Consider the following 19,086-nt stretch of genomic DNA (forward strand, 5'->3'; position numbering starts at 1 on the left):
TTTATGGCTAGGATGTTAAATAGGTAGGTGTTAGGTTATCATCTGATTAGAGATTGTGTAGGTTTTTTTGTTTGATACATACAGTGAATGAAACCTGGAGGTCTTTTTTACCCTCCCCTTTTGGCTCACTTCAGGTTTGTTGTTCTCTCTGTTGTTTGTAGCTGGTCATCAATGCTGCCCTGGGGTTTGACACGTTTGTTGTTATGAGACATGGACTAAAGAAACCCAAACAGCAAGAAACTGGCAATGCATGTTTCAACACAGCCCCTGGTCCTTCTGACCTTTTGGGTTCATCGCTCTTTTCAAATATCCCTGGCTACAAACTGGGTTGCTATTTCTGCAATGACGTCGTGGCACCAGGGGATGTGAGTACAGTGTTATGCAAATGGTGACAAATATGTATCTCTCCTGTTGAACTGAATTTTTATTTCCTTTAAATGGGATTTCATTAGGGATTCCTCTTATATTGATATTCATTGGATTAAGAAACAGTTTGTCTTTTACTTGGATGATTGGTGGGGGGGAAAATGAATTGCAAGTCACTGAAGATATATTGTTTAGAAGAACAACTAAATTACTTTTGCATTACTTTTTTTTTTTTTTTTTTTTAATTTATCTATCATTCTAGTCTACCAGGGATAGGACATTGGATCAGCAGTGTACAGTGAGTCGACCTGGATTAGCCATGATAGCTGGAGCTCTTGCAGTGGAATTAATGGTTTCTGTTTTACAGCATCCAGAAGGGTGAGTCATTTCTGAGAGGAGTGGTGTTTAAAGAGATGTTCCCTGAGAAATCAGAGTTATTATATATAATCTACTGGGAGAAGGAGGAGGAGGTACACATTAAGAAGGGAAGTTCTGTAATGCATTATGTTGCCTACAAAATTAATATAAAGTATGGATCATGTAATATCTGTGTTACTGTAGTGTACCATTATTTCACAGAGAACCAAATGATCAAAGCAAAGTTTTGTCTTGGAGTTTGGCAATTTTTTTTCTGTGACTTTAAAAGTATCAAAGTACTGAGAACATTTCAAAAGAGAAAGTGATTTCTGTTAATAGATCCTTTACACAAGAGAGCTTTTGAGTGTAATGATGAGCTGACATAACTACTTTTGTCACAAGAAAGGCTTTAAGATAAGCCGAATGCTTCAAAATCCTAATTAAAATTAACTGCATGTGAGACACAAATGTCTCTGGAATTTTCTAATGTGACATTTAGGTTTATTTTCTCTTTAAAATCCGTGAAAGGAGTTGTAGGTTCCTTGCATTCGAATTCTAAGTCTCTGGTTCTGAAGATTTTGGTATTCCCATGCTAGAGCTTAGTTACTATGAAGCAAACTTTCCAGATAACTTACTTTCCAGATTCTAAACTGCAGGCTGCAGTTAAGTGCCTTGTAGCTTACTGGAAACTTTGACTGTTCAGTATGTTGTCTTGTTCTAACTTTCCTTCTTGGTTTTTTGTCAGTGGTTATGCTGTGGCCAGCAGTAGTGATGATAGAATGAATGAGCCACCTACTTCTCTTGGACTTGTTCCTCATCAGGTAAGAAATCTGTGAGAAAATGCTTTCATTTAAAACCTTGGTACTGATGTACCTCCTTAAAATGTACTCTATGCTGATCCGATTCCATTCCCAGAAGGGACTGAGTCTCCATGTTTGGATTAAAAAATAATTAAGTAAGGATAATGCAAGCCAAGGCTATAGTGTTGGCTGGCAGTACTTCTATCCCAACACTACCTGTAGTGTATAGTACGTATACTTACCAGGAACTTATTTGGAGATAGAGTCACTAGTGGGCAGCATGAAAATAATGTTGTTAACTTAGTTTTGCAATCTGATAGCTCAAACTCCAGGTGGTGCTGTGCCACTATCTTTAAATAATCTGGTGCTCTGATAGTTGTGTTGTTATTTGTATATAGAAATGACTGTAATATATGCAGGTATAAATTTAATACAGCTCTTAATGGTGGTCATCACTGTATTAAACTGTATTAGACTAGCTATAGCTGTTCTTTATTTTTTTTTCTACTTTATGTGTATGTCCAACTCTTGATATTTTGGAAACCTGTTTCTTATAGTTGTAATTTTTTCATCTTCCAGATCCGTGGTTTTTTATCAAGATTTGATAATGTTCTTCCAGTCAGTTTGGCGTTTGATAAATGCACAGCCTGTTCCCCCAAAGTAAGTCGGAGTTCTTGTTGTATTTCCTTTTCTTAAGACTTGGAATCTGTGTTCTCACTTTAGTTTAAGTTCTGTTACCCTTGTATTCTTTTTTAGCTGCTTTCTGATTATTTTGTTTGACATGACCTATTAGCATGTTATCTCAATGAAGATTTTGCTCACAACTGGAAAAAAAAAATCAACAAAATAACCACCTGACAGATTAGGGGCAACACATTTCTGAAATGTTTTGTTGTGCAAATACTGGTAGATGTTTCTGGTTTCATAGCAGGGAATAAAATTGGTATTGTTGTTTTTTTTTAAGAAGTTATTTTTTGTGCCAGTGAATAAACTTAAATTTACCTGTCTTGAATTTAATATCATTACAAATATATTGTCTAAATTTGTATTTTGTGGTATGAAGCAATGTATAAAGAAAATAAAGAACAACCTCAGTTACATTTCTTTGAGAAAACTGCTTCATTTTGATACTAGTGTTGACAGTCCTTAGTCACCTAATGGATTTACAGCTGTTGCTTGAATCTGACCTATGTCTTGCCAGAACACTAGGGCAGCTCACTAAATGTGTCTGTGTGAGGCCTCCTCTTCAGTCCTGGATTGTTTTCCTCTATTGTGGCCTTGAGAAGTTTTTCTGGCAAGTTTTCTATGGCCATGTAGCGCAAGGCTCGAGAAGCTTTGGGATAACTCAATATGAAGATTCAGAAGTTTTGACTCATTATTTGGCCTGCTTGCGAGTGCCATTAATTTAGTTAGTTTTTATGCACCTAGAGACATAATGCAATAATTTCTTTTCATTGTTTCCACTGTGCTTATCCTTCCTGTTTCAAACAGCTATCAAAAACTCGAGGGACTGTATTTTTATTTTTTTTTCAAGATCTTAAGATGTTTTGCAGAAACTATTTTTGTACAGTATTCCTGTTATTCCTCCAGGCTCTCTTGGTATGTTTGACAAGTTTTGATGGAATCTGGGTCCATTTTCTCCTCAAAAGTTCAAGCACAAAACTTAAAACTGCTGTTATTTTTAGGAACGTGTTTACTGTCTTAAGTAGTTGAAAGCATAGCGGTAGTTAGAAATGAGTATTTTCTCTCTCTTTTTTTTTTCATCAGAAGTTTGATTGGCAGAATTTCTGTTGCTTTTAGTATTTTTCATTAAAAAAGTATTTATATGTAGAAATGGGAAAAAACGTGTGATGTTGGAGCCCGTGAAGATTAAGTTCTAGAAAAAGCTTTCTCTTTTTTTCCTCTTTATCTCTGACCCAGGACATTGATTTATCATAACATACATTGATGTAGATAAATTAAATGCAGGTATCAATTTTTTTTGTTAGCAAATCATTTCCTCTTGGAGGTCATTTTAAGAGAGCTCTGTTTTACATAAACAGACTTGATGATTTAATAAAAACTGACTTGGATTTTAGCAGCTGTGCTATTCCCAGAGAGATCACTTTTCATGTGGTTTGAGTATTAAATTACTTTTGTGCTGAAAAAGTTGCTTCATTGGCGCACGTATTTCCTTACAGTAGAAACACAGCATTTGTTTACTTTGCTAACTTTCTATTTATTAGTATAAGCGTATGTCACCCTGTATTATCTGGACATCTGATGCTAATACTTAGAAATGCCAAATCCAGTTTAATTATAGCCTGTATGTTGTTTTTTGTTTGTTTAAATGTGTTTATGCCAGTTTTACTGTAAATTCAAATTTTGAGTATGGAGCTTGGTTCCTTTCTGATGCAATTGATTATGCTGGTAACTCATTTATTTTATTCATTCTTATCTCAGCTTTCTTATTCTCGAGGACTTATCACTCTTCAAACACAAACCTAATGACTAAGGAGCTCTTAATAAAAAAAATAAAATGTAGTAGTACAGGTGGATGACTTAGGAGAAGCTGCTAATGATCTGCATGTTTAGAGATTACATTCCACTTCGTTTGGACGCGCAGTTATGACTTAGTTTTTCTGTTTCTGAAACTGAAGAACTCAGACACCCTAGCAGCCAGCAGTTCTTTACCCAGAATTGTCCTAACCAGGCTGCATGCCAGAGGAGCTTCCCACAGGCGATTGTTGAGGAATTTTGGGATGGTCACAGCATCTGGGCCACATTTTCTGTGTATGATTTTTCCCCTCTCTTTTTTTCTTGCTTCTGCACAATTGTGTTCTTGAAAGTATCTTCTTTCAAACTAACAGCACTGCAATTAGCCTGTTTAGTAGTAGGTCTGGGGAGTAGTGTAAGCTTTCCTATTGCACTTCACTCTGGTTAACTTGTTATTTCTTTTAGGGGAGAGAATCCAATATTCTTTGGTTATATTCTTGAGTTTACTAATGGCTCTCTTAAACAATGAAGATCTTTGACTTATTAGTTAATGTGCTAATTAAGCTGCCCCTTTACCCATTGGGAGCAAAATAAGGTTACTTTCTCATAATATTATGGTGAAAAGCATTACAATTCCATATGAAAATATGATCCTTGCAGGCATCTGGCTAATGCCTTGAAACATGGATGTTAAAATATTTATTTTACTTTACTAACATTAGCAGCTTATTTTTTTTATTGAGGATGATGAAAATTTGCCTGTTTGTGCTCCTCCTTGTGCATCCTGGAATGAGCCATAGATTCACAAGTTTTCTTCACGAATTCACAGAGTTTAATGTCAGAAAAGAATGTTCATGCTGTCCGATTTGGATATACTTATCGCCTCTGTTCTCTTGTGTAGCTTACAGATATCATTTCCTCTCAAGTTCAGATTTATAGTCCATGTTTTGAAAAGCGTTCTAATTTTCCTCAGTTATTTTTCTCATTCACTTACTGATTTTTAGCCGCTCAGCAATGTTACTGACTCTACCTTTATGGGATTTCCCAGTTTCATGCATTTCATGAAGGGATAGGCACCAGGATCAGCGATGGCATACCAGGCACTGGTACTGTTTGTTTTCAATCAAGATGCTTCCCTGCCCTTGCAGATGTTTTCCTTTTTTAACATCCTCTGCATAGATTAAATGCTATTGCTGTGACATTTACTTAGCGCTTGCATTGCGTAAGTTATTTATGTGTGTCTCAGTTTTGAAAGCCACTCTGATGTAGACATAATAATGTGTTTGTTTTCATCTAACTGCTTTGCATGCATTTTAACTTCACAAGGTTCAGATCAGTTATGGCAGTAACCTGCATCTTCAGAGACTGTTCTTTGAATTGACCTAATTTTCATTTCAGCAATGCCATTGATACTTGCTCTAACTGCTTTCAGAAGATTTTTTTTCTTTCTCCCAGTAATAACCTATGTATTTTTCAATTAAAGGATTGCTTTGATGTGTAAGTCCCAGGGGGGAAAAAAGGTTTTCTTTTTTCTTAAAAAAAAGCCAGCTCTTGCATGGCTTGCAGAAATGATGGAGGAAGCAGGGAGAAATTCTTGTCATTCAAGAATGAACACTGCAAAAACTTATAAGAATGTAAGGAGTTATTTCTATCACTGTGCTGTAACACTGTAATTGAGTCTATTTATAACTTATTTCCTGAACTTACATATGTTAACATTTGACACTTCTACGTGTGGTGCAGCCTGAGTATTAATATTGGATAGATTACATTCAGACTTAAAGAATGCATCATTAATGTATCTACATGTGTTTTAGTATACTGATTTAAATGTAATACCTTTTTTACTCTTAAGGTAGCATAGAAAATTGCTATTTGATAGGTGACATACAGAAATGTATCAAGTCCTTTTATCCTGCTCCTCAAAAGAAGTCAGCAATAGACAGGAGCTGAAATGAGAAGGGTTGAGGAATCAGATGTGATCTTTTGTACATGGGGTGGGTGGGGGAGGTGTCTCTACAGATAGGATGGGTGAGAATTAAAAAATGGATCTTAGAGGAACACTGAGATCTGGTGGGTTTGGAGACTGAGCTCCTTATCTCTGTCATATACCTGAAACAATACATGATATTATGAAATGTGCAGGTCTACTTAATATATATGACCACAGTGCCAAAGAAACCTTGCACATAATGATGCCACAGTAAATGGCGTTGGGAAAGGCAGAAAATATTTCTGTTCAATCTTAAACCATACCATTTATAAAAGCTCAAAGCGGACTGAGATTCTCAAGTGTTATCGCTGTCATGGCTAGAATGTAAGAGTTAAAAGTGATTTATATTTTGTACTGTTTTTTGGAGTTTTGAGGCGCAGGCTGATAGGCATTTAGGGATAAGATAGATCTTGACACCCAAATGAGTGACTCCCAAAGTCAACAGAAGAGAAAGGATTGAAACAAAAATCTTGTTGATGTATGATGTGGTACTAAATAGAAAAGAGGCTGATTGAAAATTCAATCAGGTCACAGGAAGGATGGTTCAAACTTTAATGGATACTGCTGCTGGCAGCGGCTCACTTGTTGCCTTCTCCCTACCCCCAGGCACCATGATGCTAGTAGTCTTTAATGAGCCATTGCTCTTAGCCCTTCTGTTATGTCTTCCTTGTAACTTTTAGTATGTCTGCTAAAGAAAAAGTTTCCTTAATCAATTTGTTCCTGTATGTTTTCTTCAACTAAGACAAATATAACAAGCATATAATAACTGAGGAGATGTTTCAAATTAAAAGCTCTAGTTGGAGAGTTGTTTTTCAAAAGCTAACAATGTTTAGTAAAACTTGCTCACTTTTTTCTTCTGGATTTATCCTCTCATAGTCTGTTGTAACTAATTTAGAGTTACAGCAGAGACTGGTTTGTTTCTGTTATTACTTATATTTGGAGGAGAAACCTAGTGTCCCTCTTTACAAATCAGTAAGACATTATCTTAGCTTATGTTGTTAGGGTATTAAGAACTGTATTATGAACTGTATTAAGAACTGACATGGCTTATAGCAAGTTAAAATTGGTGTTTTGAGACTAAACCACTCATCCAAATATTTTCATGTGGGTGAGGGCTTGTTTTGGGCTCGGGCCTCTCAGTGCTGAGAGGAGGATGCATTTTCAAAACTTCTGACTTCAGGACAAGTAAATCTTAGTATCTCAGAGTCTAGAAGCTGTATGTGCAGTGCCAAAACGTTTGACATGTGTGTGGGTGTTTGCAACTGTGTTTAAATGTTGAGAACTGGAGATTTGCGACTTTTATGTTTGCTGAGTAGAAGCAGCTTTTATTGCCCAGTCCGCTGTCCTAAGTTGTGTTTTTTTTCATAGCAAGTCCATTTGTCTTCATCATACAAAACTTTTGCTCCCTGGGTGGCAGATGCAACCATTAGATAACTTAGGGAGTTTAAATGCAACATGGCATAAGATAAATGTTTAAACAACAACGTAAAACAACATTCCTTCCCACTTTATTATGGTTTGGGATCTTGTCTTCAGGGAACAAGGGAGAAAAGAGCTAAGGCCTATTGCAGACTGTGTTTAGGAGCTGCTCTCTTGTATTGTGTTCTTTGCAAACTGAAGTTTTGTTTGAATGATTATAATGGTTTCTCCAGGGAAAAGGAGAAAAAAGAACAAAAAGAGAACATAAAACTCGGACTTGTCTTATTCCCTCTTTCTTCTGCTCCAGGAAATCAGTAATTATACTGTTAGTACTATTAGTTTAGGAGGAGTAGAGCTGCTGGATTAAGAATCCCTTTCTAGCAATAAGTAACACACTTCTACTCTTCAGTGAAGAAAACAAATAATTATATTACCCTCTGTTTCTTTTATTTGGAGAATTTAAGTGGTTCCTGATGTTTAAGTGAAATAGCATGTTGATTGTATATGGACCTAGCAATGTAATACACTGGATAGAAGAAACAGTAGTGTTGCAAAGAAACACAGAATTTACCCTAAGAAGCGGCTGATGTGGTTGAATGTTTCATGGAGTTCACCAGCTTCTTTGTTTCCACCTTAAATAATATGATAATGTTATTTGAATAAATGTTTTCAGTGATCCAAAATGGATGCAAAATATCATTCTAAGCAGTCATAACTGGATTTCATTAACCATTTTCTCTGCTGTCAAAATAGGGATCTTTGTCATCTGAACTAAAGATAAAGATGAAGTTTTCCTTTTTAAATGTTAATTCACATTAAAATAGTGTCTTGAAGAGGAGGAAGAAACCTGTCAGTATTAAAATAATTGATTTCTGCTTCTGGCTGGTTGTTTCTGTTGTGTTCCAAGTAAATTCTGTGGGTCTTTAGGTGCTTCTCTAGCATCCTTCTTATACACTTTGACAGGAGGCTGTCTACATCTCTTCCTATTTTCTGTTGTTAAACAAGTCATGAGGCTCATTTTATAGGGCAACTGTTGCTTTGTTTGTGAATGCTCACTTAGGCATGTTTCAACAGTTTAAAATTATACCTTTATTAAGTTTTGCACACTTTTTTTTATCTTTGCTTCAATTTACGACTTTGCCAAAATACTTCCAAGGTGCATTTTTGTATTTTCTTTGGAACTGGAAAAGAGTGAAGAAAATTGAATTTTGAATAATGGTAGTAAAATGACTGAAACTGAAGAAATCCAGTGAGTTTGGTCTAAATGCTGTCCTTCTTCTGAGGCTGTGTTGGTTGTATAGGTATTGTCGCACATCCAGATTAAAAATAATAATAAATGTGTTCTTTATTAGTCTGTAAGATTCTGATTTTTAAGTTAGAGATCTGGTTTTAGAAGCCACTGAGAAGATGCAAGTTTTGCAAGTAACAGCTTTTGGTCCTTGGTGTCTGACAGGTCAGGCCTTACTACTGGGCTGCTGATGGCGAGGGAAAGCTGGATGAAATAACTTGATTTGTATGACCCAGTCAGCATTGACTTCTTGCTTGCTTTTGTAAACGCTTCTGAGATGAACTGTCTGATCTTTATAAGATGTTATTGTATGGAGAGCCAAAACAGTATTCAGTGGAAGTGAATTTGCTTTTCTGTCAGAATTTTTAGTCCATCTGGGGAAGTGCCCTTTTTTCAGTTCTAGCTTCAGGTCTTGTCTGAGGAAAATGGATACAATTTCAGAACTGTTTCTTAAAATTAACAATTAGAATTGTGCTATTCATGTCTCTTCTGACATATAGATGGCAAGAATACATTAACCTGCCATGGTTCGTCAGTAACCTCAGGTGTAACAGGGGAAAAATGAGGACATTGTGCAGTTTCTGTGCACAAGACAGTGACTAATGCTAGTATGGACTGGAACCAAACATGTTCTTAAGTGCGGATGAGCTGATCAGCATAAATTTTAAACAGGAAGCCGAATGGAGATAAATAAAACTGTAAGTATGCATCATCAAGTATAAAATGTGGAGGAAGCAGGAGGTACTTATTAGGTGACTGAGTAACATACACATTAATTTGAACAGATCAAGACAGGTGATCTAATTATATTGTCTACTTGAAAAAAATCTTGGTTTTGTTCTCATTCTCTAAATTGATAGTGTTTTCTTCTACTTTTCACCCCTACTACTGTCTTTTCACTTGCATTTGCTATTGCATCCAGACAGGAGATGTCTTAAATTTCTACATTATTCAGTAGAAAGGGTTTAGAAGGTGTCATTGTTTCAAACAGTTTGCAAGAAATATTTTAGAAAACAAAAGTAAATGGCTAGAATAAAATTCTAACTGTTTTTCTCAATTATATTAGTCTTTCAACTGGTGTCAGGAAAATGATATATGTATGTTGCTCTGAAAGTTATTCCTCCCATTTACATCTATGGAAACTATAACAGAGCACACTGACACTACTTGTTAGAGCTAATTCTCAGCTTAAAAACACTGTTTTTCAGCATAGATGCTACCGCTAGCTGTGCATTTTCACTAGCAATGAACAAGAGCCTGCATGCTTGTAAAATCTGCAGTAGCAGAGGTGATCACTGCTGGTGCTCCACTGAAATACACCATACACTGCCTCACTGTGCTCCACATCCAAGTTTGGTTGCCATAGAAACCTTCAGCAGGTGTGGGTTAATGTCAATGAGTGCCTTTTTTTTTTCCCCTCGAATGGAGAAATTGAAGGGCACCCCTTTGCTCTGTACACACTTCTGTGTCAGATACCATTCTGCCCCTCTGCTGCTGTCTGTCACGCAGCAACAGTACGTGACTATAGCGGTGGGAAGGTTCAACCTCTACTGCTATCCCACCAACATCTGCTTCTGTCATCGTGGGCTATCATAATAAAATAGGAAGCATTACTTTCAGATCAGCCCTTTTATAAAACATGACAAGGTTACTGCAGAAAATCTTGAAACACATGTAATTTCAGGTGTTTAATGTGGACAAAATTGAGTTTAAACTGAGATCCTATTGCATTTTAATGAAATCTTCTTTCTACTTCATCATTTGAAAGAATAAAGTGAAAATCCAAGGTTAGAAAATCCTGTCAAGGCCTTTTGGTTCTGCCTGTTTTTCAGTAAGTGAATGCTCCCATCTTCCATTAGTTGCAGTTCAAATCAGTGCAGGTTACAGCAATGGACAAAACACATCTGTGTCATTGTGTCTTAATTCTAACTTAAATCAGCAATTTCTTAAGTTTTCAACTTAAAATTGCACTTGAATTACTGCTAAGGTTTTCTACTGATATGCTTTCATTTTCAGTAGTGATTATGAGAAGGTAAGGGGAAAATTCTATATGCAGAAAGTGTTTTAATTACTTGAACATCAGCCAAAAATGATGTCATCTTTGCCTTGAGGTTTATAACCTTCCAGTATTTCCAGAATACCCTTCTTCAGCTTGCACCTGGAATAAAGCTTTTTCTCAGAACTTTGTTTTATGAGCTGGATTTTAAAAGTTGTTATTTTTGAGGTATGTTATCCATGTGTGTATGTATATTTGCTGTAAATATATTAGTCTGCAAATTCTTTTCTGGAAGCTAGACAACACTCGGGCTCTAGATATGCTCAATATTTAAATAATGGTTAAAAAAAAACTCTTAAATATTTGTGACAGAAATGAGTCATAAGGTGTGAGCCAGCATTACAGGAGTTGTTAAGCTGTTGTGATTGGGAGTTTTTGTATGCTTGTTTAGTTCTTTAGCTGTATAGTAATGTTCATCCTACAAAGCAATCCTGGAGCCAGATTCTCTTTTTTGAATGCCTTTTTACCGAGCAATTCTTTGTAAAGAATGCTATTAAAAAGAATATAACACCAAAGCTGTACATCTGTTTCTCATTTCTGAAGAAGTTCTTTTCCTCTCAGGCCTTCTGTTTCATTCTCCTTCCATGAGTTTCTCTTTTTTTCCTTTTCTTTCTTTCCCCTATTGATAAACAGACAAGAATAAAATGACTGCTAAGAAGATGTAAAGGATACACATCAACTCATGGGAAGTTGTTAGGAATGCACTGATTTGCCCATGTTGCAAAGAAATGTGTCCACACCTATTCCAGTGCCATTGCATATGAAATAATAATAATTGTAGGCCTGTTAAATGAATGGAGACTGGAACCAAGGCTGTGGTGTCAACACGGGAGGAGATTTGAATGTGTTAGAGAAGAATGTGAAGTTAACATTTGTTGGATTCTCTTGACAGTAGTTTTCACTGACGTAGCACGCATAAGGTTTGCTACTGTCTAATTCTCCTCTTGATCTCTGAAAAGTGACTTGCAAGTGAGAAAAAGATGAAGGTTCTGTAATAAATCTGTATTGCTCCAGCTGGCCTTGCTCAGCAGAAGAATTATTACTTCTGATTCTTTTTGTTGCTGCTTTGCAGTTTTTTCTGCTTGAGAAAATTTATTGTTCTATAGTGACACATCAGTGTTATGACAGGATAGTGGTATGTTTATTCCCAGAAAAAAAGTCCTGAGGGTTTATATATATATAAATATATATATCTGCTGTCAGAGAGTCACTACATTGAGATCAATAATAATAAAAATGACATCTCTCAGTACCTGTCCTTCTGCAAAGCAGTTATTCACAATGATCGTAACTTGTACTAAGTATGCTGTTAGCAGTGAAGAGAATTGTAGAGAACTGGAAAGCAAATTCATGCTAACCATGGGCCTTTGGGTTCCGCTGGACATGATTAAAGAGGAGAAATTTTCCTTTCCACACAGCACCAAATTGGGCAGCGATTAAGTCTGGAAATGCTTTAAAAAAAATTTTTTTTTGGCTACTTGATGTCTAGACTGGCTTTATTCCTGATGACCTGCAGAGTGTGCCTGTGTGGTCTTCTGGCACATGAATTTGAGTTTTATTTTACTTTTTTTTTTTGTTTGTTTCCTTTTGAGGTATGTTTCGTGACTATTGAACAAACCAGTGCTGTGTTACGTGTATTAGATGACAGGTGTCGCCCAACTTGTTTAGTAAAGGCTCGAGATGGGAAAGTTAATGGTATTTATTCCTTTTGTGATGTTTATTGTAAAGTTTTAATCATTTGATTTCAGAAATAAAGTCCCTGAAGGTGACAAAAATGTTGCTTCAATTGCTGCCTACATTAATACCACTCCATTACAGTGTATGCTACCTTTAGTAGTACCGCCCCTGTTCAGGTAACGCACTGAGTGATGCTGCCAGGTCATTCTTTGGCTCCCTGATAGCTTTTTCTCTGAGTCATGTGGCTGGAATTTTTATTTTAAAGCTAATTAGCTGTTGTTCAATTCAGCAGCAATTCACCATTCCCACTGTAAAAATGTTTAACAGCAAGTGCATTTTTTAATAAAGTTTTTCAGGCTTCTCCAGGTGCTAATAGAAGAAAAATGCTCTTTGTTATCATAGGCTTAGAGTTTTAAGATAGCATCTTTCCGTAGACAGTCTTGTTAGCTTAACCCAAATTTGCTGTCTTAATGCTATGGGAAGTCTAGAACGTGATATAGTGAAGGGGAGAGTAAGTAAATTTTCAAGTAAATTTGGGTGTAAAATGTAAATGTCAAATGTTTCTGTATAACTTCTTAAATAAACAAAACAAAACCATCCCAAAGCGTAGTCATGCAGCTTGCTTTATTTGAGTATGTGAGAATTCATCTACAGCTGTGACAAGGTATACAGAAAGGTTATGCATATTTATGCAATAAACCAGAGCAGTTTATATGGAGGACCCTGGCAGACTGAAGCAGTGTACTCACTGAGGAAGCAATACCTGGAAATTTGCGCTTCAGGCTTGAGTCACAGTTCTTTGGAATTGAGGATCAAGGCATGTTTAGCTGAGTAACAATAAACTAGATTTGAAGGCTACTCAATAGGCATGTTTAATTGTACGTTGTATGGTTGCGCTCAGTTTCCTGTTCCATTCCTTTTATTTGCATGTCACAGCAGTGTATGCACTTTGTAGGTTTTACCTCTGGGAAGAGCCAGTTATGTGCTATAATGTTTTAGAACATGACCATGACTTCATTGTCTGTAGGCTGTGTATTGTTTTAATATGCCGTTAACTGTAACCTGGCCAACATCACTAAAAAGATGTCTCATAAGTTCTGTATTCTGGTTCCAACAAATGCAAGTAATAGCAACACATTTGATAATGCTGATAGCTTCACAGATTACAAACAGGTAAGACTGTGAACATAAAGTTTTATGAGCTGAGGTGTGTGTGCGGTGTTTCACAAAGGGCCAGATGCAAGAGACCTCTGCACATCTGGTATTACAGAGTTTTGGAATGTGGAATAGTCATCAAAATGTATATACATACCTACACTGTAATTTCACAATGTGTATAATGGATAATATTAGGAGGACACATACCAAATGGATACCGAAGTGTTTCAGATCTTTGAATTGCATCATGCACAGTTTGTCTTACTGTGTTTGTCTCAGGAAAAAAAAAATGCAGTCCCATGAAATGCAGCTAAGTGATCTTTTCTCTGCTTATAATATTTTCACTTCTGGTCACATGTGTTGGTCGTTACACAAATGCACCAAAAAGCTGTCTAGATTGAAATGAATTCTTAAAGTATAAGGAGCAGTTTCTCCAGATGTGGTACAAGAACACGAAGTGCAGTTTTATTGTAATATTTTTTTCATATATGTATGTCTTGTTTAAGAACATGCCAAACATTTTCATAGTCACTTACCTCTGACTTCTTTCACTTTATACTCGTTTCTGTTGATTCTATTTGTGGATTTCAAAACCTAAGTATGGAGTAGGTATGGGACTGCTCTTAGGTGGACGTCTTGTGTGATTAATTGAATGTGGATCCCACTCTTTTTCACCAGTAGGATGAAAATTCTATCAGCTAGATAGAAATGTTTTTTTGAGAGAAGCCTGAATTCCTGTAGGACTTGGGGAAGAGCTCACTGGACCTGTTTTTCTGAGGAATGCTGTTGACTGTGCAAGTTCCCACAGTTTTAAGATTATCTGAGGCCTTCAGGAGTTGTTAAATTACAAAAGAGTGAGATAGTTGAGTGTAAGTTGTAATTTTGGTTGAGATAAATGAATACATACCAAAACAATTTTCTTGTCCTCCACCATCCCCCTCAATCTTTTTACTTATTGTCTGAAGAATAAATGATTTGGGGCCCAGGAGGACAGGGATTGCCTGTTTGTTTCAAACCTTGAAATAAAGCTTATTCGGTTGTGTGTTAGAATGAAACCGCAGTGATATATATTTTGTGATGAAAACAAGATGATTAATCATTTATTTTAAATCCTTTTCTGTTCGTCTATTTATTTATTTATTTATTTTTGACAGGTCCTCGATCAATATGAACGTGAAGGATTTAATTTCCTAGCTAAAGTTTTCAATTCCTCGCATTCCTTCTTGGAAGACTTGACGGGTCTTACTTTATTACATCAAGAGACACAAGCTGCTGAGGTAAGAAAATATGGTTTGGATATTAAAGGAAAATCAGGTGGTTATTTTCAGCTGTGTAACAATATGAGTAAATGAACCATTTGTAGCATCAAGCATTAGTGTTAGATTTACAGCATGATTTACGTGAGCCATGTGTGTATTCCATACAGTGTGCTAGGAAGCATCCTCTTACTGTTATGGAATAAGAAAATATAAAAAATCCTTTTTTTATTAGGGGCAGGTGATGTGCAGTATGGGGTGCATGTTAAGAGCCATTTAAAATGTGCAGTGCTGTTCATAAAGTATACAGGTACCAACAACAGGTAGCCACGATAGCACACTTTGAACTTACAGGCACCACATTTACACAAGGTGCCAGGTGGCTTTTGCTGCTGGTTATGACTGCAGATTAGACATTTTTGAAAAGTAATCATAGCTTTTTTATGTCAGAATTTATGTGTTTATTTTAAAGAAAAAAAAAAAAGATTTGTAGTATGTGGTGTAAGAAAATCAGTTATCATTTTAACTCAGTCTAAATTACAATACTTATGCTCCTTCATGGGTGGCAGTATGAGGAAAACAATGCTGTTCATTTATTCATTTAGGGGCAAAAGTTGTAATGTGGAATGAAATGTGTGTTTTGCTTTCATGAGAGATATGCCATGTCTAAAACATTGTGATATTGAGTCTGTTCAGTCAAAAAGTATCTGTCCTAAAGTTGTATTTAATAATGATTTATAATCCTTTCTCCATCTGCAAATGTCTGTACTTCTCAACATAATTTAATTGTGGTGCAACAGTATCACATGGATGTTTCCAAAGTTGGCTTTCATAAGTGATTATTTAGTTACTGTAGCCTGTGCAAATGGTATAGCTGTTTTTTCAGCTGCAATTGACTCAACACTTTTACTTAATAAGGTTTGCAGGAATAATAGTGACTTGACTCTCTGTTTCATGTTTTAACCTTTTTAAATAATTGGAGCAGATGCTGGAGACGTTAAACCATAAAATACTTGATGCACTCTTAAATCAGACTAGTGATGCCTACAAAAACTTAGCATATATGATGGGGATCCAGCAAAGCAAAACAAATACTCTTTACCAGGTGCTACCCATTAGCAATGAGAGTGATTGTAGTCTGATGGCCATACATGACTTTTAGGATGCTTAGAAGTCGTTAGTCAGCTAATGACAGCATTAGAAATAATTATTTCAGCCCTAGTTAGTAATAAATCGTTTTGCAGGTAAAGTTTTAGCCACTCTTTACAGAACGTAGAGTCCTTTGCAAGTTTGTTGATCCTGTGCTTCAGCAAATTGCATCTAAATTTATATCATTAGCATTTTATTTACCTAAGCAAAGCTGCTTTCATGATGTTGTTTTTGTATAAATGCTTTAATGCTTCAGGCTTCTGCTTTTTCCACGTCTGACTTTAATTGAGGTTCTGTGGAACATTTTTTATCTTTTCATGCCAGTTAGATATTTATGTACAGCTTCATCAAGAGATGCTGATGACACACATGGCCTTGAAAGCCAAAAGAAGCTGTGTGAAACCACATCAGCACTTAGGCCTTGTTTTCACAGAATGCAGTTCTTGATGGGAGCTACCCAAGCTCACTTAAAAATTGCACTCCTGCTTTCCAGATCACTTAGTTTCCTTGATTCAAACCTGAATTTGCAAATTTAAGTGTTAATACTTTGAGAGAGAGAAAAAAAAACTGACAAAGATCAGTAAAAGGAATGGAATAGCTGATGATTGACTCATACTGATATGTGGGTTAGCAACAGCTGGTAATTCATCTTGTTTACTCATGGATTTTACAATGTGAATTACTGTCATAGTGCCAAAACATTGATAGAGTTTAAATCTCTCTCTATATAAATTTTCACCATAAGTCTTGATTACCTATAAAATGGAAAATACTGTTCTGGGTAAACTTAGTCTCATTGGTTTTCATAAAAGGGGGAAGAGGCTATGCGACAAATAGCAGTCACTGCCTCATTTTATGAGGTGTAATAAAAATTAGCTGTTGTAATATAGCATCATTCAACGTGCTATGAAGCTGCCGTATTATTAGTATATAGTCTATGTTCCTCATAATACATGCATAGCTTTTGAGGACAAATGAGCATAAATAGCATTGATAAGTATGATAAATATCCCATCCCAGCTTTTCTTTGGCTTTGGACTAGAAGTGAAAAATAGATGTTACATAGAAAAAAACTTCTTTCTTTGAAAACTTGTAGTGCTTGACTGAATCAAAAATGTTGCACATCTCTGTTGCATGGTGTCTTGTTTCCATTTTCTTTATCAGTTTTACCTACCTGGTACTTCGTTGAGGAAATACTGACCTGCTTGTTTTGACTCCTTTTTAGCAGTTGTAGGAAAAAAAAAAAAAAAANAAAAAAAAAAAAAAAAAGAAATCTACAAATCCAGACATAAAATATAATCCCATAAAACAGGCAGGCGAAGGAATCAAAAACTCAACTAGATTTCCTGTAGAGGTAGACTTTGGAAAGTGCTTTTGCTCCGTATTCCTAGAGATTCTTAGGATAAAATGGTTATCAACACCATGCCTAAAAACTGGTATGGAATCATATCAGTGATGTCTCACTTCAAACATCAAGTTATGTGCATGAATTCTCTTTAAATTCTCATTTGCTACGTCTGGCAACTTGCAGTTTATGGGAAGTTGCACACTGAGATTGTAAAATCTTTCTCCTTAATTGAATCCAGATGTTTTTGGCTTATTCATTCTCTCCTTATACTGTTTCCACTTCTCCCTGTTGAGAAGAGCACTAGTGCCTCACAACAGTAATCGTGTTTGAGAGAGAAACTTATGTGGCTAGGAAGAGACACTGATAACTTTAAACTCGTGATAGATCTTATACTCTATCTTCTTATTCTGCTTAAAATGGTAAAATTCTGCATGTTGTCAGATTGCAAGTGTGCAAATCTACGTTTCCCTACTCGTTCAATACTCTGCATTTACAACAGAGAGTTTAGGCAATGACAAGCTGATGGACGTGTACATAATGTCATGTACCTAGACCTTTTGTGTTGTGTTTGCAAAGATTCAGTTAGCCTCTGATTCCTGTCAGTACTTGCTTTGCTAGATTTATAATGAAGATCTGACAGCAGTCCTGATGAGATTTAATGAAATTAAATGCCACTGAGGTCACACTGTTCAGTGAAGACAGTAACAACAACATAGAAATGAAAAATGAAAACCCAGGCAGCATCAAAGTAATCTTTGTGTCATGATAATTGGGTTCAGAAATCCCTGGCGTAATCTTTTAGGGAATAACCTTTTAACATGTTGATAATCTGCAGTAAATAGATGTTCATTTTGTGCTTTTACAATTACTATTTATTTTTTTCTACTACCCTAACTTTTCTTCCTGTCTTGCTATGAGGAAGCCCAGATGCCCCTCTTGAGTCCCAAGAGATAAATAGTGTTCATAATTCTTGAAGTAACCTCAGAAAGTTGTATCTGTTTTAAGAACACTGTTCCTCTGCTGGAATTCTAGTGAAGGTAGCATAGTCACAATGAGCAAGAAACTGAAGTAGTGAGACAGAAGTGAGTGTGTAACAGGATAGGTGGCCATGATCCTGTAGGTGCGGTGCTTTCAGCCTCCTTCCTTTCCCTTCTCAGGATGCTGACTTTTCTTGGCTCATGCTGAAATCAGCTTTCCTTCCTTGTGAGTTTGGGAATTAGATCTTGGCAATGACAAGAAAAATTGCATTTTCCAAAATATCCAGCCAGGTTTTTGCAGAGGTGGTTTTATGAAAACAACACTTTCTTTTGGGCTAGACTACAATTTTGAGCTAGGTATATCATTGCTAAAATAATAGTTGGCCAAAGAGAATTATAATCTGTTTGGTTCCTGTCTGGGGGGTGGAGGTGTAGGGAGTGGGGATGATTATCCCTGAAAGATTTTTTTAATTCTGTTGATTCCTTTTTCTCTACAAGAAAAATCTCCAGTAAATAAGGGAGAAGTGATATAATTTAGGAATTAAATATCTTCCATTCCAATATGTTTTGCTATAATGAGGAATGAATAGACTGTTCATGATGCATTCTGTTATTCTCATGCGAAGAATAAAAAATTACACAACACAGACAAACATGCTGATAAACTTTGTTTTATAATTAAGAACATAAATTATACAATGTGCATCTTAGTGCAAATGAACAGTTGCTGAGTATATGGGCCCCTCTAGATTACTTGAGTGAAAAAC

At 36.0% G+C, this 19,086-nt stretch overlaps 1 protein-coding gene across 5 annotated transcripts in view; it reads left to right on the forward strand.

Moving 5' to 3' along the window:
* Nucleotides 1-19,086, forward strand: part of ATG7 (autophagy related 7) — a 73,177-nt gene that overhangs the window by 11,884 nt on the left and 42,207 nt on the right. For all 5 annotated transcript variants that reach the window (XM_015874778.1, XM_015874781.1, XM_015874779.2 and 2 more), the window contains 5 exons: nt 162-365; nt 629-744; nt 1,469-1,544; nt 2,103-2,183; nt 14,744-14,866. In XM_015874778.1, coding sequence (XP_015730264.1) covers nt 162-365; nt 629-744; nt 1,469-1,544; nt 2,103-2,183; nt 14,744-14,866 — 600 coding nt within the window. The remainder of the gene's footprint in view (nt 1-161; nt 366-628; nt 745-1,468; nt 1,545-2,102; nt 2,184-14,743; nt 14,867-19,086) is intronic.

The sequence above is a fragment of the Coturnix japonica genome, chromosome 12 (assembly GCF_001577835.2).
Source record: "Coturnix japonica isolate 7356 chromosome 12, Coturnix japonica 2.1, whole genome shotgun sequence".
NCBI classification, from domain to species: Eukaryota; Metazoa; Chordata; class Aves; order Galliformes; family Phasianidae; genus Coturnix; species Coturnix japonica.